Raw genomic sequence first — 27,912 nt, 5'->3', positions numbered from 1 at the left:
CCCCAATCCCCACCACCACCACCACCACCACCTCATCCCATCCCTGTGTGTCGTCTCTGTCGGCAACACTTTTGTTTGTCGTTGTTGTTGTCAAAGAGAGAGAAAGCGTCGTTGTTTTCGAGAGCGAGGCTCCCCACTATCCCCTACTACCGCCACTGCTGCCACCTCTTCCAGAAGAAGACAAGATGATTAGTCGTCCGAGGACACTGAAGGACGTGTGAACTCTCCCGCGGAGTCATTTGCTAAACCCCCAGAACAATGAATGGAGCGAAGGAGTGTGAGGGAGGGGACACGGAGGGCCAGCCAAGCCTGGCTCACGTACCCATTGGCTGGAAGCGCAAGGCGGATCACTCTGGGGTCGTCTATATAAGGTACCTGAGGGCCTACTTTTATCATAACTAATGTAGAGGTTCACATATTTGACAATTTGATTTAGCGTTGTTTTAATGACTGTTGTGTGTGTGCTTGTGTGTACGTGCTTGTGTGTGTTTGTGTGTGTGTGTGTGTGTGCGCGTGTGTGTGTACGTGCTTGTGTGTGTGTGTGTGTGTGTGCGTGTGCGCGTGCGCGTGCTCCCTTACAGTCCCAGTGGCTCTGTGCTGTCTTGCCTGGAGCAGGTGAAGTCCTACCTGCTGACCGATGGGACCTGTAAGTGTGGTTTGGAGTGTCCCCTCATCCTCCCAAAGGTAAGATGCTGCTCCATTGTGCTTTTTATAGAGCTAGTGTTGCTAATGTTGCTTTTCATAGATACTTTGCAAAAGGTAATATGAAGCAGTCGTTTGCCAAGTGTGTTTAACAGCTTATATTATACGTGCCGTGTCAGTTTTATGTGTTCACGCCGTTAGCGTTGACATTAAACCCAATATAAAATGTGTAACTGACGGGTTCGTACAAAAAATGCAACAGTGCAATATGTCAAGTTGAGCTAGAGCAGAGACTTAACTGCTGTGTGTGTGTGTGTGTGTGTGTGTGCGTGTGCGTGTGCGCAGGTCTTCAACTTTGACCCCGGGGCTGCTGTCAGGCGGAGGACAGCTGAGGATGTGAAGGCTGATGAGGATGTCACTAAGCTCTGCATACACAAGAGGAAGCTTATCGCCGTGGCTACTCTACATAGAAGCATGGAGATGCCCCATCCCTCTTTAGGCTTGACCAGTACAGGAGGGGCTACAGGTGTGTGCGCTTTCTAGCCATGGAGCAGAGATGTGTATTCTTTGTTAAAATCAAGTATAGGGTTAAAGGTGTAAGTCATGTGGACTGAAGTACAATTTTGAAAGTGCATTTTAGTGTCATAATTTCAGCATGTTATGTTTGTCTATTCTTGTGATTTAGATGAGTTCATATTTTTGTCAGATTCCTTGATATGTTTTATTTTAGCTTTCTTTTTACCAGGAAGTCCCATTGATATCAAAAACAATTGAGGTCTCTTTTAAAACAAAAGACCTGACCAAGATGGCAGCCGTACAAACCCACAACAACAACATATTTTAACATCATACATATATATCCTAAAAATTAAATATATATCCTTAAAATTCCTTGAAGGTCAAAAACATCTTTTATAGCCTGGATACCAGCCCGAACCCCACCCACAACATTTGAGGTCTGGGAAGTTCGGTCTGGCACTGCTCCATTGGGGAGAAATTATCAGTTTTCTGCTAAATTATCTTACCAATGAAATTGTCAGGGTGGGCTTTATACGATGAGGGACAGATGATCAACCAATGCTTGAGTTGAATTAACAGTAGATTCGAAATCGTACCAAGATGGCGGCGTTTTGGGAGCCTGTTAGTGGGAAATATTTTATGTCAATTAAAGGGATAGTTTGGGATTTTTGACATGAATCTGTATGGCATCCTCATCACCAGTGTCATGCAATCAAGCTGACTTACCCCCGGCAGCGTCCTGTGAGCAGAGTTCTCGTCCAGTTTTGGTCAAGCCGAAAGTAGTCCGGCAGGTTTGCTAGACCCAGCAAAATAAAACGTTTCTCTTCCCAAAACATTATGTGTTCAAAAGAGTGATATATTTGCATCCCAAAAACATTGTAGTGGAAAAAGTCACACCTCGTTATCACTTGGCCCTATTTTCAGTACGCGTGATACCGCAACCTCACAGCTAGGGCCTACCTGTTTGATTCGCGAAAGTTGATTCGCGAAAGTTTGATTCGCCAAAGTTGCCTGAGAGAAACGTCCGTCACAGGAAAACGATGGAAACTGAGAGTCGATTCACCATCATCTTTGTTGCCACAACCTGGATAGTCGCAAGCCTTCACCATTTTTTTACACTCAGCTTTATGTCAATTTTATCAAATGTTGTCTCAGTTTTCATCGTTTTTGCTGTGACGGACGTTTCTCTCAGGCAACTTTGGCTAATCAAACTTTCGCGAATCAACTTTCGCGAATCAAACAGGTAGGCCCTAGCTGTGAGGTTGCGGTATCGCGCGTACTGAAAATAGGGCCAAGTGATAACGAGGTGTGACTTTTTCCACTACAATGTTTTTGGGATGCAAATATATCACTCTTTTGAACACATGGTCATACTCCGTTGCTCTGATTGGTTCTAGGTATCCAAAATTGACCGATCACGAAACTCCTCCCTAGAACAGCCCTTGTCCAATCATACCTTAGCAAGCGCTACTAAGAGAAGAGAGTCCGACGACTTTGAGGTCTGAGCAGCATGGTTAAACAGTGTGCCTACGGGACTTGTAGGTATGACATAAGGTACCCTGAGAGATTAGAGGGACAGGTCGGTTTTTTTCCGCTTCCCCAAAGCCCAAAACACAGGCGCAAAGGTGCCAGCTGAGGATTAAACAGTGTGGTCACCCCACGCCCGACTCAATATATCGCAAAATACACATATGTCTGCTCCAAAGTAAATTAAGCTGCTTGCTGCCAGCTAGCTATCGCTAGGTATGATGGCTAACTATCTAGTTGAGAGAACATCCCCAAACAGTTATGGTTCATGGCAACTAGTATTATTACCATCGGAACTACATAACTTGTTTGTCCAACAAATGTGTTAATGTTTAAATCAAATTGTTAATGTTACCGTCAAAATGCTAATGTTACCGCCTGTAACATTGCACGATGAGCTATCGTAGCGAGCCATAGCAAACGCCAGCTAGTTGCCAGGAGCTTAACATACTGCATCAATGTTAAACAAAATGTGCCAAAAGGCCATTATGAACTTTTTTTATTTAAATCTTTGTAGCATTTTGTGAATGGGCAACCTACCCCTGGGTATCCCAAGGTATGCATAAGGCACAACCTGAGAGCAATAACCTGGCGATCTGATACTAAGGACTAAAGCCATTGCATTATCCTAGCATTATCATCATCATTTTACAAGCAAGTTATCGCTACAGTGACTGTGAAATACTTTCAGCAATATGCATACACATTCCTTGAACAATATTAACATTACTAGCAGCTATCTTGCTCCAAACTGCTACGTTGCTGTACTGTTCTCTAGATTGCCACCACCCTAGCTAGTTAGTTAGATAGATAGATACCACCCGAGAGTGAATAAATAATAATAATACAGAATCTTTGTAGGTTATTAGCTAGCTTGAAATTGTATATACAGATATTACCCAGTGGTGAAAGAACATGACTAGTCTACCAGGTTGCATTTATTGAAGAGGTCGTGGGGGTTTCTAATTTTTATTGAGACCTGTATGCTTTTGCTTCGATTATTGTTGTGTTCCCCTTCGTTGTTAATCTTAATATATTTGGGATATATCCTTCCACTGCATATTGCAGTCCCTTTTGCCTTGATCAGGAGGATATTGCTGAGGTATTACTCCAAAAATCATGACTCACACTGACAGCTATAGCGCTTGTACCCGTACTCGCCATGGCTTTCGGATGTAGCAACAATAACTAGGGGGCGGAGCCCTGGCGATCGGTCAATTGAGCGAAGAGGCATTTTTTTCCCCTGGTTCGTTGAAACACGCCCCATAATCACAGCTCAATGGAGCAGTATCAGACTCATATTCTGACTAGAATTATGAGTATGACATCGTCAGGCTACATCTTTTCAGCTTATGTTACAAAAGCAGTAATTTTGACTAGTACAACTGGCCCCAGAGTTGGCCCCATTTAAAACGCATCTTAGCTCAGCTCTGAATCTAAACTGTTCCTCATTTCATTTTTTTCTGTTGTTCCCCCAGCTGCTGCTTCAGTGGGCCCTACGCGTTCAGCAACCTCAAGAGCAATAAGGAATAAGTTACACGAGGGTCTGTCCGGACCAGGCACGGCTTCTGACTGCAAAATCCCTTTCAAGATGATGATGGCAGCAGGTCCTCGGCCATACCCTCACCCACACCCACACCCACACCCACACCCACACCCACACCCACAGGACATGGGTGCAGCCCACCACCACCAACTCCAACACCAGCAGCAGCAGGAACTCTTCTCCGCGTACCAGAGACAGAGGCTGGCGAGCGGTGAGCCCGGGCCCAAGTCGCCCTTCCGCGACGGGGCCCACCACCACGCTGGCATGCTCAGTCCAACCTCCAGCGGCTCACAGGTGTACGGGGACAGCCCGCTCTCCCCCAGGACTGACCCTCTGGGCAGCCCGGAGGCCTTTGCCCGGGGGGGCAACCCCTGCCCTTTCCAGGGGGGCGGTAGCCCCAGCCCCATCCACGGCAACAGCAGGACGCCCTTGTCGCCACCTGGAGTCATGCTCCACGGCTCTCCCGCCTCGCAGTCATCCTGCGTCATGACGGGAAGGACTAACACGCCCCTCTCCCCCAACGCCACCAAGAGCCCCATACTGAAGAAACCCATGTGCAACTTCCCCCCTGGCATGGATATGCCCCGAGCAGTATTTCATCATCATGGGAAGGCCCAGTCGACACCCCACCCTCCCCCTACGCCCCCTGCCATGCCCCAGGCCTGCATGCTCCAGAAGAAGCAGATGAGCTCCGAGAAGGACCCGCTGGGTATTCTGGACCCCATCCCAAGCAAGCCGGTCAACCCGAACCCTATGGCCAATCCCAACTCCTCCAGCTTCCCTCCTGGCGTCCACTCTCAGGTACCAATGATGAATGTAAACATCCCGCCTCCCGCCATCGTCCCGTTGCCAAGCAACCTCCCGTTGCCAACAGTGAAGCCTGGCCCGGTGGGCCACAGCGGCCACGCGCAGAGGACTCAGCCAACGGCGTCAACCTCCATCTCCCCGTCCCCCGTCACATCCCCAGTGCACATGGCTGCTCCTCCGCACGGCCGCCTGGAGTCGTCACCGCAGCGCTCCCGCTCGTCCTCCACGTCCTCCGACCACGGGAGCTTCGCCATGCCCACCGGCCCCCAGGCCCCCTGCGGCAGCATGAAGGTCCCTCCCCGCTCCCCCAGGTCCTCCCTAGGATCCCCTCGGCCAGCTATGCCTTCCAGCCCTTCTTCCGCCAAGCCAGACGCTCTACACCAATACAAAGACATGCCCAACCAGCTCCTGGCAGGCATGGGCAACACCCTTAGCGCCTCGCACAACCCCATGTTCCCCCCTCCCACCTCGGCGGCCAGTGGTGGTGGCGGTGGAGGCGGCGGCGGTGGTGGTGGTGGTAACCCTGGTAACCCCCAGAAGAGCCACCCAGGCCTTCTGGGAATGCCCCTCAACCAGATCCTGAATCAGCATAACGCAGCCTCCTTCCCAGCCAGTAGCCTTCTGTCAGCGGCAGCCAAAGCACAGCTAGCGAATCAAAAACAGATGGGTGGCGGTGGAGCGGGCATGGGCAACACAGGTGGTGTTAGTAGTGGCGGTGCAGGTGGAGGTACGGGCGGAGGCGGTGGGCATCCATGCAGTAAGGGTGTGGATGGGCACAGCACTTTAAACCCCATGCTCCCTCCTCCCAACGCTGCCATGCTGCTTAACTCCGTGGTTGAGGGCGCACAGAGTGGCCGGGCCGCCCTGCGGGACAAGCTGATGGCTCAGCAGAGGGACCCGCTCCGCAAGCGCAAGCAGCCCAGCGGTGGCAGTGGTGGCAGCACGGGCACCAGCCACCATGACAGCATGGTCTTTAACATGCTCAAGCCTGACATGGCTGCCCACCCTCGCATGCCTGGCGGGCCCCCTCCTCCTCCGGCTGAGCAGCTAAGGAAAGCCCAATCGCGACTAGCGGGCTTGCCCCCCAACGCCTCCATGGCCCAGCTGCTACAGTCCATGAGCTCCCAGAACTCGCACATGGCCCAGAACACCAGGATGGGCCCCGGACCTGGATTAGGACCAGGGCCTGGTCTCGGACCTGCTCAGATGCACTTTGGGGACGGGGTCATGCCTGGCGGGCCGGGCCACCAGAACCTGCAGGCACAGCAGAGGCTCCGTGGTCCAGTCGATGGCATGCACTGCCCCCCCCTGGACCCGACGGGACAGGGCACCCAGATGCCCTACGGTGGGATGATGACCCAGCTCCAGGCCTCGGCTATGGGGAACAGCGGCCCCATGGGGCAAGGCGGGCAACTCCCCATGGGTAACCCTTCATTGGGACACCCAGGCGCTCACCCACAGCAACTGTCTTACCTACAGCATCAACAGCAGCAACAACAGCAGCAGCAGCAACAGCAACAGGGACATCCCCTCAGCCATGGACGTGCAAATGTCTCAGGGATGATGCTTAGCAGCAACGACGGGAGCTGTGCTCAAGCCATCTCGGAGCCAGGTAAGGGAGGTTCCCATCTTATGTCTGATGCACTTTAACTTCAGGGTAATGCAAATAACTAATTGTTACCAATGTAAGTGGTACCTAAGAGTAGACTACAAAAAGAGGCTTCATAAGGATGAGACAGGGTATAGCAACTTGGCCGTTATGCCGTATATAGCACATAGTGTACTTGTACCAAATGGGTACATCTTTGTACCATTTTTGGGTACATCTGTGTCCATTAGGGCAAATGCTAAGTAGACTAGTAAATAAAATAGGGTTCGATTTCCAAGGTTTGACAATGTCTTGTGATTTTATCCCAAATTTAAGATGCCATTTGACTTGAGGCCCTGGTGTACCACAGCGTTAAGAAGCCATTTCACTTAAACACTTGGCCAATTATTTGCATAGAAGCATTTTAGGAGTTGTGTATTGTATGCCCCAGCTCTAGCTTGGCTGGCTTGCTTTGCTTTCCAATCAGTTAATTGCGCTGTAGTCGTCAGGTCTACTATATATGAAGAATGGCTCTCCAGCAGCCTTCCAGGATAATGAATTTCAATACTTTTCTTTGCCACGTTGATAACATCTGCATTCCCATATTTTAGCTAGGAAGAATGCAGGAGAATCCTCTCTCTTTGGAGTACAGAGTAGTATTATGATATCTTGGTTGTTTTTCATAGGAAGTGGGAAGTTTGTCCTTCAGTGTTTTCTCTTGGTGTGACTCATCCTCTTGGTTTCAATGTGCCCACTGCGCTTGGATTTGGACTCGAGATAAGATTATTTTTCCTTTCATTGCGCTTGACTGAATCCCCAGTGCCTCTTGGCCATGTAATATTATGTCCAAGATTCCATGCATACATTATCTACTGTAGTGAAACCACATTCCTTGAGGAGTAACTCTTTCTTGGAAATCCAGAGGAGACTCCTGTGTGTTTTCAATGGATGAGGACCTTTTTCCTGGAAGTGTGCTCTCTTTTTTTTTCGTTTACCAAAAGGGGTGTTTTGTTCAGTTTTTTTTAGGTAGCAACGTCTCTTCCAGATATATAATGCTGATATCTACAGAAAGATTGCTGTTTCTTTTATTACTAGCAAATTGAAATGTTATTTCACGCAACCCAATTGGGCCAAATACTTCCATAGCGTTGCAAACTTTTAGGGCTATTTTGATGGGAGTAGAAACTAACATGTCATCCAGAAATGTTGTGTGGGGCATGGCATAAGTGCCGGACATTAGGCTTGAAAGGTGATAGCTCTGCATAAGGATAGAGTAGCCTAGCTCATTACCACTAGCCTGGTTGGTTCACTACTTCTGCTAGCAAACTACTAGGGGTGTGCAAAAAAATCGATTCACATTCATATCGCGATTCAAGTGCTTCCGATTCAAAATCGATTCATAGAATTCCAAAAATCGATTCATATAAATATGGAAAAAAAAGATTAATGTTCTTTTTGGCTTTGCAAACTGCGTAGTAGGCTAACGTTACGGTTTGAGTGATGGTGAGTGCGATACGGCGAAATGGTTGATAAAAAGCTTCTGAATAGAAAGTTTACCTTTAAAGTTGTGTTGTGCAAAAGAAGCAAGCTTCACTGTTGTCTGAAAATGTCAACAGGCAGCTGGCTAAAAGCACAGAAGTAGTAGGCTTACCTTTTATTGGTAACCTAACTGTTACGGTTCATTGTTTTTGAAATAAGAGGCCTTCTATGTTCACAGCAAAGTCTGAAATGTGCACTTTATAATTGTATTTTGTACCGCAATGTTGTTTTTCAATAAAATAAAACATTGCATAAAGCAAGCCAATCCACTTTTCCATGATAAGAGCATTAAAATAAAATTTGCGATTAATCGCGATTCATTTTCAGTTAACTATGACAAAAATGCGATTAATCGCGATTAAATATTTTAATCGTTTGACAGCGCTAACATACATGCTGTGAATCAATTTTTTTAAATCGAGAATCGTTTTTGAATCGAAAATCGATTTTGAATCGAATCGTGAGCCTAGAAATCGGTATCGAATCGTGACATTTTCTGAATCGTGCACCCCTACAAACTACGGTGGTGCATTCAGTCATGTCTGATTCTTGCGTTGTTGTGCTTATGGATTTGGTACTAATACATTGAAATGGCGAAAGAGGATAGTGGTAGGGTTTGGCAATGAATCAAGACTTTTCAGATACCGCTATATTTGACCTCCTTACCAACCACGAGTCATTTATTACAATTAATTAGGTTATGCTTTCTTTGTTGAACAACCAATAACATAGATAACATACAATTTCCTACATTACAAATTGCAAAATTACTCTGTATATCGATATCATTAAAACAGGTCATGATTTGCCAAACACTGATTGGCCCAAAGACATTTTGTGACATGTGGTATGAGGCACAGTTAGAACTAGCTATATCAGAGGCTTTCAAATTGGTGATATTCTTATTTGTGTGTTGGCAGCTTAATCTGTACCTGGTGTTTTGAGTAGACCATGTTAAAGGTATTGTCAAATGTCTGACAAGACCTGAGCGAATGCAAAACTCGGTTTCTATTTTTCCATTTTGTGACTGGGTCTTTTGGCTAGCGCTACAACCGGTCAATGCAACAACAGGCAAAGGCCTCAGAATGTATTCAATAAATAAATACTATTTATGTATTTTTTAACCAAAATTCCTGGGTTACTTCTCACTAGATCACTAGGCATATAGAGTGGCAATGTAGACATATTGCTTCCTACCTCTTGGTTTGTGTGTGATGAGACAAGCAAAGGGTAGTAACCTGACCATTTACCACAATCAGATCACATGCAAATCCACATTCATGCATTACAAATGTCAGCTATTCAGCAAAGCACTGTCTTTCAGAAGTGTGAGATCGTTGATGATCCACTGTAGAGTATTTAGCCAAGGGTGCTCAACTTTACAGTGGCATCCTGAAGATCTGAAAATTACAGGTGTTTTGCAAGCAAATCTGCAAGCAAAATGGCAACGCATGGTTTGAGAGCCTGTGTGTATGTTATGTTTTTTTCAGGACTGACCGTCTTGTAGTGTGAGTATGTAACTGTCTTAAACATGTGGATGTAACCAATCATGGCTTCAGCATAAGGCGTTGCTAGGGCTGATCTGAGCGAGCCGGGCGAGGATAGCATAGGCAGTGTGGACGTCCACCACTGCCCCAGCTACAGGGCACTACCCAGCGCAGGGCTGTGCGTCTGACCCCCCCCTCCCCCGACCTGTTAAATCATGTCCCTCAACCCCCAACGGCCTGGGAGCCCGAATTGAGCCTCGGACAGCGCCACCAATCATCCCCCAGTTCCCATGGCAACCTGCTCGGCAACCAGCAGCCGTCGGTGCATCATATGTGGAGTCCGCGCTGGGTGAGATCTCACTGACGGCCACAACAGAAAGAAAGGGAGAGGGAGAAAAGGAGGGAGGGAGGGAGGGAATGAGAGAAGAGGAGAGGAAAGAAGGAGAGGGGTTGAAGGGACAAGGGGGCTCAGCGGGCTATCCAGTAATGCAGCAGCTGCTGGGTCTGCTGGCCAGCACTCAGCTTAGTCACCGCCTGGGACCAGTGCCACGCACATCAGCACACACACACACACACACACGCAAATGCGCACACACACGCAAATGTGCGCACACACACATTCACATTGGCACACACACACACGTTACTGACAACCTTCTACCTTACACATACCTAAATCATACGCTCTGTTGGTTACAATTGGGACTATTTGGGAAAATCACACAATAAATTAATTCATCTGTAATAAGGAACACTAAGCGTAAGCGCTCCGTTAACAGTTGAACCTCTCCTCCTACAAGCACTTCCTGTCACTAGCTGTAATCTGTTATCACCTGGACCCACACCCCAGACCTGGTCAACAAAACCACAGTTCTCCTTCTTCCACTCTCCTACCTCTCATTCCCTGAAAACATTGCTCTCGAGCTCTCTTCTCCGTGCGCAGAATCCTGACTCACACAGAGAACTTTTTCTTACGACAACAACGCCAGAGCTTGCCTACGATTCCTCGTTAGCCACCTCTGTACGCACCCCTAACCGAGAATAAACAAGTTTATTTACAGCTGCTGCAATAGTAGGTACACGGCTAAGCGTTGGGCAGCTAAACTTTTGTCTGCATTAGTTGATTGGTTTGGTTTTTTTGCTGAACACAACTGTTGTGATATATGTTCATTGTCCGTGTTCAGGAGTTAGCTTCACAACACCAAATGTGAGTTGATGTTTGTTGTGCCTCACACAGACGCTGGGTCTCGCAAGCAAACTAGCCATCTTCTTTTGTAGGCTGGCATCATTATCCCACATGGACCACATAGCCTACACACACACACACACTTTGAACATCGTCACACACGCACAGAGGGGAACCTCAAAGATCCCGCCTCACATACCCCTTTGTGTCTGACCTAACATGTGTGTTCATACCCACACGTATGTGCACACAGAACGTTCCAAGGCAGAACAAAGGAACACACACACATTCTTCCTGGCACCCACCTGACATGCGCACACTGGAGCATGCTCACAAATACTCGCACTCCCTCTCACACACACACACTCTAATACACACCTTTAGTTCCGTTCATCTAATTAGATTACATTTTTTTTTTTTTTACCTTTTGATAATTTTGTAAATGCTTTTGATTGTATAGTCTATTTAATGTTGAACAAGAGTGAAAGCTGCCAGCCTTTACTATTCAGAACTCCAAAGACCTTCAACCTTTACTAGCCATCAGGGCTGCTTGATTATGCCAAAAATCATAATCACGATTATTTTGGTCCATATTGAGATCAGGATTATTTAACGCGATGACTCATTCAGTGTTTCCCCAATGAGTTTTCCAGCAGCAGTATGGTTGGGCACAGACATGAGCCTGCGACATTGAACCCCTTAATGTTTTTATTATCATTTTTTTTACTGTATTCATAGTAGAATTATCATCAACATGTGTTTCCATTTTATAATAATATATTACCGGTAACCTATATAGTAAATTGTCTGTGTACAGACAGTGTTATTTAAAATCATATTTAGTTAATTTGTGTACTGAATACTATGCATTTTGTTTTCATACTCAGTGGAATAGATATGTACTGTACGATGACGTAGGCCTACAGTGATTTTAATGGTGCACTGTATGTTTTAAAACAAAATCTGCTGGTTGAAGTTATTTTTCCATAAAGAATTGTGATATGAACATGGTACTGAAAAGATAGTCTGCATCATCCCAAACGGAGTTGTTCAAGTGTTTGGCAGGACAGCATAAAACCTTATTTCATACTTAACTTGTTGACGGATGACCAATCAGAAGAGATGCTAACGCTATGTCTTGGTTTGGCTAGCCTTTTGACTGGAATGATACTATAACTGAGAAAATGGAGCCGTTATTGAAATTGAAATTCAATGATTTCGCCCAGCCCTCCTAGCTATTGATATGGAAATTTTAGTTGTAATTCCTAAGTTTATTAATCAGAGTTCCAACTTGATAGTTTAGTAAATGTTACGAAACAGATCAGATGAGACTGATTCGGATCTTATCTTTAATTTTGACCACTATGGAAGACACCACACTTTGTGCTGTACCTAAATCACACTCTTACACTCTTGTTATTTTTAATTTAGCTGATGCTCTCCTGATCTTCATGTGTCCAACACTGCGTTATCTCTGTCCGATGTGTTGGATGTGGAGAGGCTTTCACTTGAGCTGTGTGAGCTCTTCCCTGATGTGGCATTTCCTTGTTGGAGTGTCGGGAAAGTGTGTTGGGCTGTATCCACTGGGGTTGTTATAGCACCGTGTTGAATTTGTTTGCTTGTTTGAACGTATTGGCTGGGCTCCAGTGGAAAGAGTCTCCTGTGGACATCTCCCGTGATTGTGTAAATGTTTTCTTCAGTGACATTTCAAAAGAAGTGCTGTGCTGGTAGGTTTGCAGTAAAGCAGCACTAAGGAGTTGTGGTCAAAAAACTGGCACGCTAACTACCTAAGAGGCCTCTACACAAAATCCGTGGAAACACTAACTACTGCACACTTTGCACTGGTGATAGTTGCATTGTCTTTTGGTGATGTCATTCTGGAAAAGCTTTTCTTGCATTTTTACGGGAGGTAAATTACTGCGTAGTGTTGCTTGAAAGCCACTCAAAACCTCCACTCACAGAAACCATGTGTATAAGGGCTGGGCCCTGTGTCTTTAATAGAAGAGGAAACTTTCAGGATTGCCTTTTTTCTTTTGAAACACATCTGGTCCCCCTAAAATAAATCATTATCAATATAGCCGTAACTGTGTTGTTGTACTTCGCCCAGCTCTAGGTTTCATTATGATGAACTCCCCTACTGTTGTCCGCTGTAGAGCACCACTGGTTTGACCCCTTTCGCATTGAGGGGGTAGTGAGCGTTTATTTTTCTGCCATTGTTTAAAGCTGCGTAAGACTGTAGAGCTGTGCGTTGGCCGCTCGCTCTTCGTCAGACGTCAATAAAGATTGCAAGTGTTTCGGCTGAGTCAGGATTTCTGGGCTGTCTGACTGACGTGCCACCGTTGCTACTGCTGGAGTTGCTGAGTCATCTCCCCCACAAAACTAGAATGCTAGTATCTCGCAGATTAAAAAAAGAAAATCAAAAGGCGCTTCTCGCTTGTTAGTGGTTCACGATTATCTGCCACCAACTGCCATCTACTTTTATTGCTACTTGCAGAGATTTGGCAGACAAGATGCATTGATGTACACGGTAGTCTTGGGTTGGCACTTGGCAGATTTAAATGTCACAGGCAAACAGATTCTTTCACACGTTTTGATGGGTTAAGCTCCACAAGGTACAATGTGAAAAGAAGGTTAATGCTGGAAGATGTTAAAAGACCCTCATTTTTCTATTGGCTGAAGAAGTGACACCCTGACCATAGGGCTCAGATGTGCTTGCCTAATACGGTGAGATCTGTGGTGCCATCCGTGTGCCGTTCATAGATTAAGCTATTGTCACAGATGCGTTGACAAAGGCGGCCCCCTGATTGGTGGAGGGTCCTGGCAGTGTTTGTACATCCTTTATTCTCAGAGAAAAGACTCCCCAAGCCATCTGGAGGATGCAGAGGCCAGAGTACGCCAGAGCGCCCTCTGTCTGCCACATACTGCTACTACATGGCAGCAGACCAGCTCAGTTTCTCTTCAGATTACAGGAACTACATTTATCCTGTGCCTGTTTGGTTAAAAGATAGCCATTATATATATACATACAAATATTATTATGTTTACTATTTATTCGATATTAATTATTGATTAAATTAATTATTTACTGGTGTGATATGTGATTCTTTTAAGTGAATGGATGTGCATATATGGATGAAGGATTTAGTATATGGTGATGTCAATGGGATCGGAAACTTGACACTGATTTTCACACTATTAACTTATTATCATTATATCAGCTGGAATGTCAAGAAAACTATATTTCTAGCACAGTTAGCCACTGAATCATGAATTTTCAACTGTCCTGATGTTGCCCACCATAGTTGGCTTTAAGTAAATATTGAACTTAAACTTTCACTCTTTCCTTTGAAACCTGCTGTTATGTACAGTATATATAACATCCACATTCCTCTGTGCTTCCCCCTAGGTGACAGGTCCTCCATGAACTGCATGTCTAACCCCCAGATGGGCGGCCTGCAGGCCCACGTGAACCCCTCCAGCCACATGTACCAGCCCCAGACCATGCGTCAGCAGCAGCATGCCCAGCAGCAGCCTCTCCATCCTGGCCTGCAGGGGATGCATGGGCCCCCCCCTGCCTTCCAGGCCCAGCACCCGTACCAGGAAAACCTCTACATAGACAACTCCTCGTCCAACTCCATGGCTTGCATCTACCAGAACTATCAGGTGAGTCAGAAGAGGATGGTTTCTTTGGTTACCTCCCCCACACACACACACCCACGCAAATCATAGGGTGTGCCACAGGCCCCTTTATGTGTGTTAGTGAATATTTACCTGTGAGCTGTGGAGTTTCCCTCAGTGCCTTAAGACTCTGCTTTGCCTCCATCAGAGCGGTCAGTAAAATAAGTTTCAATCAAACAGTTTTTCTTTACCTTAAAACTTAGTAGGCAAGCCCTACATCCGCTTCAGTGTGAGTTGTGAAGGTCAAGGTTTGTGTACCTGTGTACTAACCTTTTTAAGTTGTGAGGTTTTGCATATCGACTAGCCAGTGAATCCCCACCCCTCACACACACACACCTGTCCCTTGTTATATTTTGTGTCATTATTAGTCTGTGAGTTGAGAGTTGTAGCCCAGCCTTGCTTTGTAACTGATAGGTTGTGAGGTTGGCATGTTGAGTGTAATTCTCATCTTCGTGCCTCGTCCTGTTGTCTCCGTCTCAGGGTTGTATGCCTGACAACGGCTCCATGTCCCATCAGCAGGCCCATCCCCAGATGACCCCACAGCCCCTCAGCTCGCTCCCCGAAGAGGTCTCTGGGATGCAGCACTCCCTGCAGCAGTACCAGGCTTCCCACCACCACCACCAACAGCAACGGCAGCGGCAGCAGCAGCAGCACCACCACCTCCAACAACAGCAACAGCAACAACAACAACAACAGCAACAGCAACAACAACAACAGCAGCAACAACAACAACAACAACAGCAGCAGCAGCAGCAGCAACAACAACAACAGGCGCTTAGAGACATGAAGGCTCGGAGCGAGGCTATGGGGTCTGCTGGGACGGCTGGTCCAGGGGCTTGTGGGCCCGGACCCGGAGCAAACAGCAGCAGCGGCGGTGGTCCGGAGTCTGTCGACGCCATCTATCGAGCAGTGGTGGACGCGGCCAGCAAGGGCGTGCACGTGACTATCACCACGGCAACGGCGAGCGGGGGCACGCAGGCCAGCCCTGTGACCGCTCTGAGCGCCATGAGCGCTTTCACCGCCTCCATCGGCGAGTCACACGCCCTGCAGCACCATGGCAACATCAACACATCTGCCGCCGCCATGCACGGCCAGCAGGGGGAGCCCTCCATCACCGCCAACCCTGCTACACGAGGCCCAGGTGGTGCTAGGCAACCCCGGCCGGGCCGCCCACGCAAGAACTCAGAGCAGGGCAGGAGTCCTCCTGAGGCGGCCAACGCCACGCCCCACGAGTACTTCCGTTCTCCGTCCGGCGGCAGTGGGGGCGGGGGCACACCCAGAGGGCAGTGGGAGGGGTTGGACACGGGTGGACAGACGCTGTGGCAGGGGGGAGGAGCCACGGGAGGCGGGGCAGGGGAGGAGTTCTTAGAATGCTCCACCCACGTACGCAGCAGTCCCGCCCAGCCTCCTCTCCCTGTCGCCAACGCTCCGCCTCACGATGCGGTTCTCTCCTCAGACCGGACGCCGTCCTCCTACCTGGAGGAAAGCTTCCGCTTCAGCGGCCGCACGGCCATCAACTACAAGGAGCGTCTGGAGCAGACCGTGGAGCGCTGTGCCCACATGAATGGCGGTGGCGGCCCCACGCCTCTGCCCATCCCGGCCGCCCGCGGCGTCTACAGCGACCCGCTGGGCCCCCCGCGTCAGGAGCTGACGGGGGATGACCAGTCGCCCAGCTCCTCCACCAGCCTGGAGGGCCCGCTGGCGAAGGACTACGGGCACTACAACGGGCACTACAACGGGCACTGCGCGCCCAGCCCCTCGGACACGCGCAGCCTGAGCAGCGAGGAGGAGCTGCGCCACCCAGACTCACCCGCCCCGGAGCTGATGCACTACCGCCAGCGCGCCTTCAGCATGGGGGAGCTGGTGTGGAGCCAGATCAAGGGCTTCCCGCCCTGGCCGGGCAAACTGGCGGGCGGAGAGGAACAGCTGCACAAGGCTGGCATGCAGCTCTCTGAGCCGGGCAAGGTGAGACCCCACACCTCCCTTCCTGTCCCTATTACTACTATTACTACAACTTAGGGCTGGGCGATATGGGAAAAAGTTATATTTCGATTTTTTTCCCCAAAAAATTTTCGATTTCGATTTTATATCACGATATGAACAAAATCACCCCAATTTTTTTTGAAAAACGTACATGCAAATACCCGCATTCTGGTGCATTTTACCATGTTTTTCTCTGAGATGTAAATCATGTTATCAGCATATCAAATTCACAATTGATATAGGTTTGGTGGCCTGATAATTATGTTGGCTACATTCAAACTGACCACCTCATTAAAGTATGACTGTTCAGGTCAGAAATGGCCAAATGTGTATTGAAACCCAAAGTCTTTAAGGATGGAAGCTGCCAGAAGTAAACGGTTCACGTAGGGGAAAAAGTTTTCATACATGGCAAAGCTTGACAGCATGCCCAGCACACCAATGTTCATTTTATTTGTGGCATTGACATCATCTTTCGTGTGTGAGTCAAAGACAGGTATACAAGTGAGTGACACATTAAAAAAAAAAAATCTTCTTTGGTGAGTGTGTGTTTAGTCGCTGCTGTCGTTAGAAAAACTGCCATTAGCTAGCTAACGTTAACGCCAGATTAGCTCACGGTTGTTATGGCAACAACAATACGATTATAGCCAGATAATGTCCATTGGGTGGTCCTTAATTGTCCACTACAGGTAAAACTTGGGCAACTCTGACTTACTTTCCTCTTCTTCGAAAAAAAAATCCGTATGTCCATTTCTGTGGTCTGCTTCTAGCGCGACGCTCCGATCAAATCAGAGAATGAATGAACATTAATGACAGTTGAATCTGCGTGCGTGATGAGGCTGCGTAGTACACCAGGAAAACGCGGAGTGGATTTATATTGCTGTGGGTATTCCCCACTGATAAAGTTGAACGGATTTAATTGTGAAGCAATGGAAAGAATAATGTACTAGTAGACCAGCAGTCACGCACGCACTATTTTGACTGCAAAAGTGGGGGAGTCGAAACGACTTGTTTTGAAAAGTGAGGGGGTCTTGTCCCCCCCCAATTACATTGTCGCGACGCCCATGGGCTACGTGCGGCGCTGTATTCGCGGGTCTGTGAAAACATTGATTTTTTTTTTTTTTTTGAAGGCGCCGTCTAATCGAACGTCTCATTTAAAACCGTAGAAAAAAATTACATCGCGATTAAAATCGAAATCGAAAAATCGCCCAGCCCTACTACAACTACTACTGTTCCTACTACTACTACTGTTACTACTGCTATTATTACTACTACTACTACTACTACTACTACTACTCTTACTCTTACTACTACTGTTACTACTACTACTACAACTTCTACTCTTACTCTTACTACTGTTACTACTACTACTATTACTACTACTACTCTTAATGTTAATCACAATGTTCATCATAATGTTGATCATTATGTTGGCCTTGACAAGGTGAAGCCCCACTTCTCCCTGTCTGTGAAGTGAGGACCTTAATTATAATCCATACACTTTTTGTCAAATTCTTCCTGGCGTTCTTCTAGCTGTCTGTTTCAGTGTCTTAGTGTACAGTCCTGGGTCTGTAACTAGTTAACAAACTTGACACACACATACATACACACACACACACACACACACACACAGAAAATGCCAGATTCCTGTGATGTCAGGCCATGCTGCCGCGAACTTGGATAAGTAAATTCTCTGTAGATCCCAGTGCTAAGAGGTGTGGGTGCAGAAGAACAAGATGAAGCCAAACTGGCCCTCTAACTGCAGGGTTCTCTCATTGATGCTGTGGAGGAGGCGCTGACATGGTGCCATTTGTGATCGTTACGAAACCAATACTTCCATTCCTGTGAGCAGACGGGAGAGTTTGAAGTAGTGGATCAGGGTTTAGCCCCTTATTTCTTAAAATATCTCCCTGGCTAAGTAGGCCACCGTTCAGTCTATGAAAGTAACACCTATGTCACTGAAGTTAGATGATTAATGTCATGTGTTTTGGTTGTTGTTGTTGTTTTTCTCCCTTTTGTCCATCTGTAATTATGTACGCAATTATTTTTGCAATTTACGAGACTAAGCAAGGGTACAGCTGGTTTCTGTATATGAATTACCTCTTGTGATTGGGTGGTTCTTGCACTGTTGTGAAGTATGATAATCTCTGCATAATATCTTTATTTTCTTCTCTTCTAAGGTGGAGCCTGAGAAACTGAAAACACTAACGCATGACCTGGAGGCATTGGAGAGGGTAGCCAAGATGAATAGAAAGTAAGTCCTTTACACTTAATGCCTTTATGGGTGGGGGTTCGTGCGGGAGGTGTCTAATATCAACTAAAAGACTATGCAACTATGATGAGGTTGATCTCAGCACGTAGAGCGAAGCATATAATTAATTATATGAAATATGATTATAATTAGTTGATATTTTGACGTTAGTTACCATCATTCTATGGTAGTCCAAGCAAAACTTCATAGTGTTTTTATTGTGTTTGCATATTTAAGCCCAAACGATTAAAAATTCAAATTGTCTTATTAGCTTGTATCTGTTTTTCAACAATGTGAATTTGTTAAGCCAAGTTACCGGTAGTGTAGCAGCCATCCTTGAGAAATCTGTCCAGAACTCACAATTACTACACGTTCATTTTATCACAACGACAGTCGGTTTTATCAAAGAACTTCAAAACAATTTAATTCTGCTGTCACCATCTTTCTTTTTGTTTACCAAGGGCTATAACTTAAAATTGATTGCACGCAAGAGCTAGTGTAAAACTCGGAAGGGGTTATTACGTCAGGTAGACAATAAGTTCACAGAGACAGACGAGTTCATGACTGAAACACTTCTCCAGCACCCTCCAAAATACTCGTCAACTCTTCTTCTCCACCCTCGACTCAAAACACTCTTATACTCGTCAACTCTTCTTCTCCACCCTCGACTCAAAACACTCTTATACTCGTCAACTCTTCTTCTCTGCCCTCAACACCATTCAAACACTCTTATACTCATCAACTCTTCTTCTCCACCCTTGACTCCAAACACTCTTAAACTCATCAACTGTTCTCCGCTGCCCTCAATTCCGTCAAAAACCTGACTCACCCTCAACTCAAAACAAAACAAAGCAGGTTGAAAAGTGTAGTGTACACTGATGATGAATAATATTAAGAAACTGATCAATTTTCAGTTCTTATGCTAGCATCACTTGAATGATGAGTACTTTGTGTTAAAGGTGCAGTGTGTAGTTCGACTGCTTTAAATTTGCATCTGACTGTTTTGCCAGTGATCTGACTCTCCGCCAGTCATTAAACCCTTCAGTTCTTTCCCCTCTGGATTCGTTTGTACTTGTGGCACCAGCGGTCTGTGTCCCCTGTGATAATGATGTTGCGTAATAACCCCCCCCCCCCCCCCCCCCCACACCTCCTCCTCCTCCTCCTGATACGCCTGACATGACCCACAAAAAACCTGAATGGGAGCTGGAGACATCTTACAGGGAAGAGGGTTGGGCGGTGGGTTTTCTCCCACTTTATATAAAGTGTCCTGACCATTTACTTAAGTAAATAACAGTACTACAGGCTTTCCCTGTAACTAAATTTAATTTCACCTTAATAATTAACCCATGCGAAATCCTTACCATCGTCTGAAGTAAATCTTGTAGCTACATGTAGGTATATAAGACATTACATTATACACATTACATTATGGACATACATTGTGCTCATCTAGTAGTTATTTAGTACAGTGTCTGAATTTCCCTCTGACTGGCCACAGCCCTCTGCATCCTTAGTGTCCCTTTTCACACACACACACACACACATACACACACACACACACACACACACACACACAGAGACACACAGACACACACACACACACACACACAGACACAAACACACTCTCACACACTCTTTGTTCCATCTGCATCCTTAGTGTCCCTTTTCACACACACACACACACACACACACACACTCACACACTCTTTGTTCCATCTGGTAAGATGAATTCCTGTGAAATGTATCAGATGCTCCTTGATTTCAAGGGGAATAATATTGAAAAGCCCTATTTTTAGACATGGTGACATAATGAATATTACCATGTATAGATGCACTAATTATTGGTAGAGCCCTGTCAAGGTTGCACTTTGAACATGTGGACACTAGATGGCAGTGCTAAATCAGCTTACACTCCAACAGAGTGTAAAAAAAATGTACTCAGATATTTTCTAGTCAGAGCAATTCAGACTGCAAAGTATGTGCGTGCATCTCGGGTGCATTTGTGATCCAGAGTGTGCGTCTGAAACGTGAGGTAGGCCTCTAAGCTGAGGTGACAGATTCATTGCCTTCTCCTCAGATTGAATTGCATACATTACTGTGTTACTGGCCATGGAGGCTGATGGACTGTGAGAGGGCCAACGACCATCTCCTCCGAAACCAACCCCAGCAGCTCTGTATTCACATTGGCATGTTATAGATGACATTCAGGGACTTACCTTTATAAGCAGCTTCGAACATGCATGTAGTATGTTTGAAGATGAAACCGAAGATGTTTTTTAATTCAGTAGTAATGGCGGTGGTGGTCGCTAGTTAATATTATGAATTGCCTACATGATTGATGGTTAGTGATGGGGTATCAGTGTTGCAGTATGCATGAGGTTTCATTTTTTTATGAAATTACTTTCAAAATTATTATTATTATTCAGAACTGGGTCTAATCAGTGTGTGGTCAAAGATCTTGGCCCTTTCTAAAGCAATGACCCTTATTTCAAATGTGTGTTCAATGTGTTGTTTTTTGTGTCTTCCTCAGGTCTGGGAAGCTGAATAATCATTTGGAAGCTGCTATCCAGGAGGCCATGAGTGAGCTGGACAAGATAAGCACTGTGAGTATGGCACTGACTCCACTGTGAGTGTGTGACTGACTGCTGTGAGTGTTTGACCGACTGACTGCGCTGTGTGTGTGTGACCGACTGACTGCGCTGTGTGTGTGTGACTGACTGACTGCATTGTGGTTCCAGTTCAAAACCGGAACCAGAAATAATGTACCGGTCCTTGCTATACTGTGGATATTGTTGGTTCTGGTTTTAAATGCGTTTTAAATGCGTCACATTTCAACAAGCTTTGTAATTGTGGTGTTTTTGTGTAAATGCAGTATAGTAACGCATAGTGACACATCATTACTTTTGGAATCTGTAGAGTTATGTGATTATTTTATAGTAGCCTCCATGTAATGTTAACCTGTGTGTGTGTGTGTGTGTGTAGGTTCACCAGATCCCATCGCGAGAGCGCCAGGTCCGGCTGCCCAAACCGAAGCGGAGGAAGATCTCCAGATAACATTGAGTTCGGAGGGGTAGCAGTCAGTGCGGTATCCAGCCTCAAAGGGGGTTGTGTTTAACACACACACACACACACACACAAACACACACACACACACACACACTCTCAAACACACACGCCCCGCCACCCCTATTCTCTATTCTCCCTCCTCCCCTTTAGGTGCTGTGACCGTCAGTTTAGGTGCAGTGCTGTCCCAAGTCCTTCTATCTGTCGGACTGATAGACTGTAAGTGAAGGGGCTGGATAAGCCAATCAGAAAACTGCAAAGAAAAACATTTCTTGGGAGGAGAGAGAGAAAAAGGGAGGGGGGAAAAAAACTCAAAATGGTTGCAATTCGTCTACAGCTCGCTGAAGAACTATTTTTTTCTAGAATACAAGAAGATGACAAAAACTTGAAAAAAATACACAAAAAAAAAATATTGCATTTAAGAAAAATAGACAGTCCAAATATTTCTGATACATTTTCAATATGTATATAGAAAACAGAAAATTTCATGGTGAAATTCCGAGAAGAGAAAAAGCAAAACTGTATATAATGTACATTAATGCCATGTACAAGCAGACCTAATGCACACTCTATCTTTTATTGTACAAAAAGAAAACCAGAAGACTCCCAAACCAGGCAGAGGTGTACCAATGTCCTTGGTTTTATTCAGCGCGTGGTCAATATGACCCCGTGTGCTAGAGAACTGACTGAAGAAGATGACAGAGGGACAGACAGCCTACAGCTTTTATATGATCATGACAGAGAAAAAAATGCGCTGTCTGTTGTTTTTGTTTGTTTGTTTGTTTGTTTGTTTGTTTTGTTAGTTTGTTTTTTGCTGTTTTGTTTGTTTTCTTGTAATCAAGCAAGAGCGGGAGGAGCTGGCCTGCTTACCCCCACACACATATACACACACATACACACACACACACACACACACACACACACCCCACCCCTGTTTGTGTATGGCTGACCCCCTTCACACACACACACACACACACACACAAACACACACTAATGCGTGTTCATACGGTATATGTATATGTGTCCAAGCAGAATGAACTTTACCAGCTGTACGAGGTCCTCTGGGGCCTGTTGTGGCCTCATTCACACATCCGTGGGTGCTGCAAGGTCCCTACGCCACGTGATTCCTAAGACAATATCAGAAAATAGACTCAATCTTATTAAATCACCGCAAATTTATACGCAATAAGCTCAAAGCATAACTGTATTTCTATCCATTAGCTCAAAGGAACTAATTTTATTTTCTGTTACAAATGGCTGGTGCTCTTAATGAATTCATTAATTAATGAATTGATTGATTGATTGATTGATTGATTGATTGATCAATCAATCACAGCATTAGAGTGTCACTTTGGGATTATCATGGATCTCCTACGTGCGTGAAACACTCGGTAGACCTTGTTGCACTGCTTAGGATGGGGTTGATGACATCAGCAGCCGGTCCCACATCAGCCAGAATGAGGATATTGTAGCTGCATTTAGGGGCCTTATAAGTTTCGTATTTTTGTTGTAAATTATTTATGTACAGTATTCCGATATTTATTTGAACCACACATTTAGAGTTGGCAATAATACAAACCATGAGTTTGAATACTCTGAGAAAGCCTTATACATGTATGTACAAAGCATATATATATATAGATATATATATCTCTTGCACAGAGAGGAACACACTTTGTATTCAGTATTATTCACTTTTAGCTGTTAACAGAATCTCTCTCTATATATATTATTTTCCGTCTTATTTAAAGTGTTTTTTTTATGGGTGCAGTTGTCGTATTGTGTAAGGCAGTTTTCAGCACTGTTACTTTGTGTCATGGTAGTCTTGTGGCAACTCAAATGCAAAGATGTTGCTTCCTTTTGACAAAACAGTCTGTCTCCAGTAACCGGTCTCGCGTTCGTCTCAGGAAGACTAGTCGTTTTCTTCAAAGCTATAGTTCACAGACTTCACAAAGCTGTACTCTGTAGTCTGCGGACGCGTGTCTTCGCATGTGCGGCTGTGTTATGTGTGAGAGAACATCACAGTTTTTATTTTTAAATATATAAACGTACATAGGTCATAGGCCAATCAGTTGACACCTGGTTGGAGCTGAGAATGGAGTGTTAATGGGATGTTTATACTGTACGTTGTTTTGGGATGCAGGCCCTGTCCTTATAGATAAATATACCTGTTTGTATTACATTCAAGCTCATTCTTTGGCTTAAAGAGTCCTTCAGCACGGAGACTGCAGCCATGAGCTTCAAGAAAAACACTACGCTTTTCATTTTTTTCTTGAGATTTCAAACCATACATACGTGTAGCACACTAAACAATAGTGATTTCGGATGCATTGATCACAAGGTGAGGATTCAGAATCAGAGGTTACTGCAGTCTTAAAACGTGATTCAAACCACACCAGGACAGAAACTTCATGTGATTAATGTTCATGTTACACTGAAAAATACATTTTTTCAAATGCTGCTACAAAGCCAGCTTTTCATTGGTCTTGTGGCTGATCCCTCTGCCCGCCTGCATCCCACTTGAGTCGTAGAAGCTGCAGACCTGCTTAAGAGTTTATGAAATACATGTTGGAGGATGTGTGTGCCTGTGTGTTGTAGGGCGGAGGATGAGGAAAGTCAGTATATAGCAACACTAGCATGAAATATTCACTGAAGTCTTGGCCTCGTCACAACTAAGCAGAGACTGTGACATTAAGAGTTTGGTCTTCGCTGCCAAGATGAAAATAACCATAGCAGAGAAACTTTACGACTTAATGTGTCTTGAAGATGGAGTATTTTATTTCTTTTTTTGTTATGTTTTTCCTAAGCATGTTTTCATGGTGCCACATCAAACTAGTCACTACTAAAATGTCAAGTGCAATATAACGTAATGTAACGTATCTCCGTCATGTTGGTATACTATCAGAATATTTGTAGCCTCTTTTAGTTACAATGTTGTTTGTTTTTTGCTTTCATTTTTTTGTTTCACACCGACGTAATCAAACTTCAAGCAGACTACAATATCCTCCAACCATGACTGATGCTTACATGCAGAATTTACAGAGAATTTGACCCAAGTTTCTATTAACTTGCCTTAGGCACTATGAACTCCACACCACTGAATCCATCACCATGTACAATTTGTGTTAGCAAATGCTATTACAGGATGGACTGGGTTTGGTCAAAGGTGCAGTCCTTGATACTCGCAGAAGGTTGATAATGTGGGTGCTCAACAGTCAACAGCTAATCAAATTCACCCCTCTCTTCAATTCAGCTGAAGCAATGTTGCAGCACGAATGGCACTTGATGGTGATTGGCTGGAATAGTGTATGACTTGGTCTGAGTCACGAAAAAAGAAAACCAGAGTTATATTGAGCGCATATATACACATGCGTGCACACACACACACACACACACACAACCTATAGAGGACTGAGATGGGATTCGCTGAATTAAAATAAAAAGTGTATTGCATTGTAATCAAGGACTGGACCTTTAAGGGGTGGTGCACTTACACGAGGGGTGCATATGTTTAAGTATTCCTTGCTCATGAAATACGCAGTCCTGAGGACTCTTAATGCAAAGTGGGTCAGAGTTTCTCTGCCAAGCAAACGCTAACCCTATGAGAATCATCAGCACTGGTGGTAAAGTTCATTCTGTGGTATGTGCAATGACATGGAGACTAGCAGTCCCATGTACAAACTCCCCCTTGTGTGAAAGGACTGGTCTATTTCATACGCATCATTTTGGTGTACTTGGTCTTGATTTGTCCTTTTTTTTTTTTTTTTTTCCAAATTTTATTTTCTGTTAGAGGTCAAAAAAACAAAACACTTTCTGTTCAGAATGGTCAACTGTGTCCCGTATATGTTACCTTATGGGTATGTGCTGAACAGTTTATTTCATCTTTTAATGATTGTAAGCTTGTGTGTGTGTTTGCGTGCGTGTGTGTGTTTTCTTTCTGTTGTTTTCTCCTCTCTTCTGTTTGTCCTATTGGTATGACCAACCGCTCTTCCTCTCTGTTCTCTGTGTTGTTGCTTTCCAACGTGTAACTAAGTATATATTTTTCTCACCAATATATACTTTACAGCCGTAGACTTTGTAAAGGATGTTGTGCACTTGATTTCATTTGTTGCCGGTAGCATTGATGTGGGTGTTTAGAAATAGCCCATAATAGTCCATCATTTCTAATTGTTTCAGTTTTTCTTTTTTGTTTGTTTTCCTTTTTTTTTTTAGATTTTTATGATTTCTTGTAAGCAGCGAGTTTGTTTTTGTAAATATTGTGAACCTTACAGGACATGCAGTGATGTAACATTGAAATAATGTTGCACCGATGTTTCAATTAAAAACTGGTCACTCATACTTGAAAATCGTTGTGGAGGCCTTTTGGATGCATTTCCATTTTCGTTTGTGTTGAAGATGACACCACATAACTGATATCCCCTTTAAACTTTCAAAAGTAACATTATATACTGTTACCAACTACTTCATCATATGTTTTCTGGTTTTATTTTGGGGGAGGATGACACTCCTTGCTGCAATAAAGTAATATTTATAAATGCATATTTTATTCAAGTGACACTGGTTTATAATTAGTTGTTTAATGATGAACGTCAGTTGTCAGAACTCTGGCACAATATATGATCGGTATAACCTTGGAACTTGCACACAAGGTTCAAAGGACAAGCAGCCCTTTGCGTAGGTAAGTCTGGTCGGTCGGTCGGTCTGCAGCTTGGATACACAATGTGGAGCTGTAATCAGTCTTAAGTGAGTACCCAGTGTTTGTGTTTATTGGTATTATTGTAACCTAGCTTTAACATGGTTAACAGTTCCTCATGGATTCAGTATATCAGTTAAGTATGGGTTGATTGTCACCACACAGTTAAGCAGTAGTCTTCATGACGCTGGAAGCTACCACTTGTCCATTTGAACAAAAATATTTGTGCCTCACTGACTTGCAGCCCATTTAAATGTCATCTAGACTAGTCTCTCAGACCAAAGTGCAAGGACGATTACCACAGCTGGCCACTGGAAATGTCCTAATGCTCCGTAAGAGGACTGTTAAAGGTGTAGGAAGTAGAATTGTTCTCTGTTATTCAAGAGGCACAATTATTAGAAATGATTGACCCATGACTGCATCTGTTTCATTTGGTGCAGTTTTAACACCACCTTTGAGTGCTGGGGGTATGTTACATCTATTTTGAAAAGGGTTCAACTTAGCCCCAGTGGACCCAACTCAACTGATTGTCTGGTATGAAACATTCCACAAAATAGACACGTAGAAAAGGGAGTCCTTTTTGATTGTTGACACAACCATCTACATGAGGTAATTCATCTCACATCAGCTGTAGATGCCCCGTGGCTCTCAAATCAGGACTGGGATTAGGCATTCAGCCAAAGGGTGCTATTACTTCAGCTCTTTTTTTACAACATCTTCTGATTGCAAGCATGTTTTAGTTGCACTCCCTGAACGATGACCTTTGCTGAAGTGTGAACTTCCCATCACATTTTAAACGAAAGCTTGGTGCAAGTTCATCGTTGCTCCCTCAAAGCACTTTATGCTGACTGCATGTTCGAAGTGATCCCAATAATATTTTCTCAGACAACAGATATTTCTAAAGACTTGGTTATCTTGGCTGCTTTAGGAGAACAGCCCCGCTCACTAAACAGTTGGACGCTGTATTATGATGTCCGCTTATGTTCCAAGTCTGACCCCCTCTGATCGCACATTCTGGATTGCAAAATATTTCTTTTCACCCTCGCGTTCCTCGAGTTCAGCCGCATCTCTGTAATTTGACCTTCAAGAACGGATTTTATTTCAGTATCCGTGCTCCAAAAGAATGCTCATGGCATTGTTTTCTGTGCATAGTGTTAGCGTCCGATTCAAATGTCAAATTACTTTTATTGTTGCTGGCCTTTTTAAATGGAGATATAACTGACATTTTTGGAGAAGGTTCCCAGTGAGAAACATCTGTTGTTGCACATGTCAGTGTGTCCTCGGAGAGGTCTCCTGGTCTGCAGTGGACACAGCCAGAGCGCACACAAGAGTAAAACAATCCGGAGGGACCACGGCCAGGTTCACGTCCTTAAACCAAAGTGCTCCGGCCTTGTTGACAAGCCGCG

General features: G+C 45.0%; 1 protein-coding gene across 1 annotated transcript; it reads left to right on the top strand.

The window, feature by feature from the left end:
* On the top strand, positions 1-26,086 carry mbd5 (methyl-CpG binding domain protein 5). Its single transcript, XM_080835403.1, has 9 exons — positions 1-371; positions 582-684; positions 988-1,168; positions 4,167-6,653; positions 14,248-14,504; positions 15,000-16,484; positions 18,680-18,753; positions 21,281-21,353; positions 21,733-26,086. The coding sequence occupies exons 1-9, from the start codon at positions 259-261 to the stop codon at positions 21,802-21,804; spliced, it is 4,845 nt and encodes a 1,614-aa protein (XP_080691529.1). The 5' UTR covers positions 1-258; the 3' UTR covers positions 21,805-26,086.
* The last annotated feature ends 1,826 nt before the right edge of the window (positions 26,087-27,912 follow it).

Source organism: Sprattus sprattus (genome assembly GCF_963457725.1).
Source record: "Sprattus sprattus genome assembly, chromosome: 3".
NCBI classification, from domain to species: Eukaryota; Metazoa; Chordata; class Actinopteri; order Clupeiformes; family Clupeidae; genus Sprattus; species Sprattus sprattus.
The sequence above is the reverse complement of the archived record's forward strand: the minus strand, read 5'-3'. Positions and strand labels throughout refer to the sequence as shown.

Excerpts from the sequence above, each read along its gene's own strand:
- mbd5 (XM_080835403.1), top strand. The coding sequence starts at position 259 with ATGAATGGAGCGAAGGAGTGTGAGGGAGGGGACACGGAGGGCCAGCCA. Across the intron at positions 685-987 it reads GTCCCCTCATCCTCCCAAAG|GTCTTCAACTTTGACCCCGG; the intron begins GTAAGATGCTGC and ends GCGTGTGCGCAG. Across the intron at positions 18,754-21,280 it reads GTAGCCAAGATGAATAGAAA|GTCTGGGAAGCTGAATAATC; the intron begins GTAAGTCCTTTA and ends TGTCTTCCTCAG.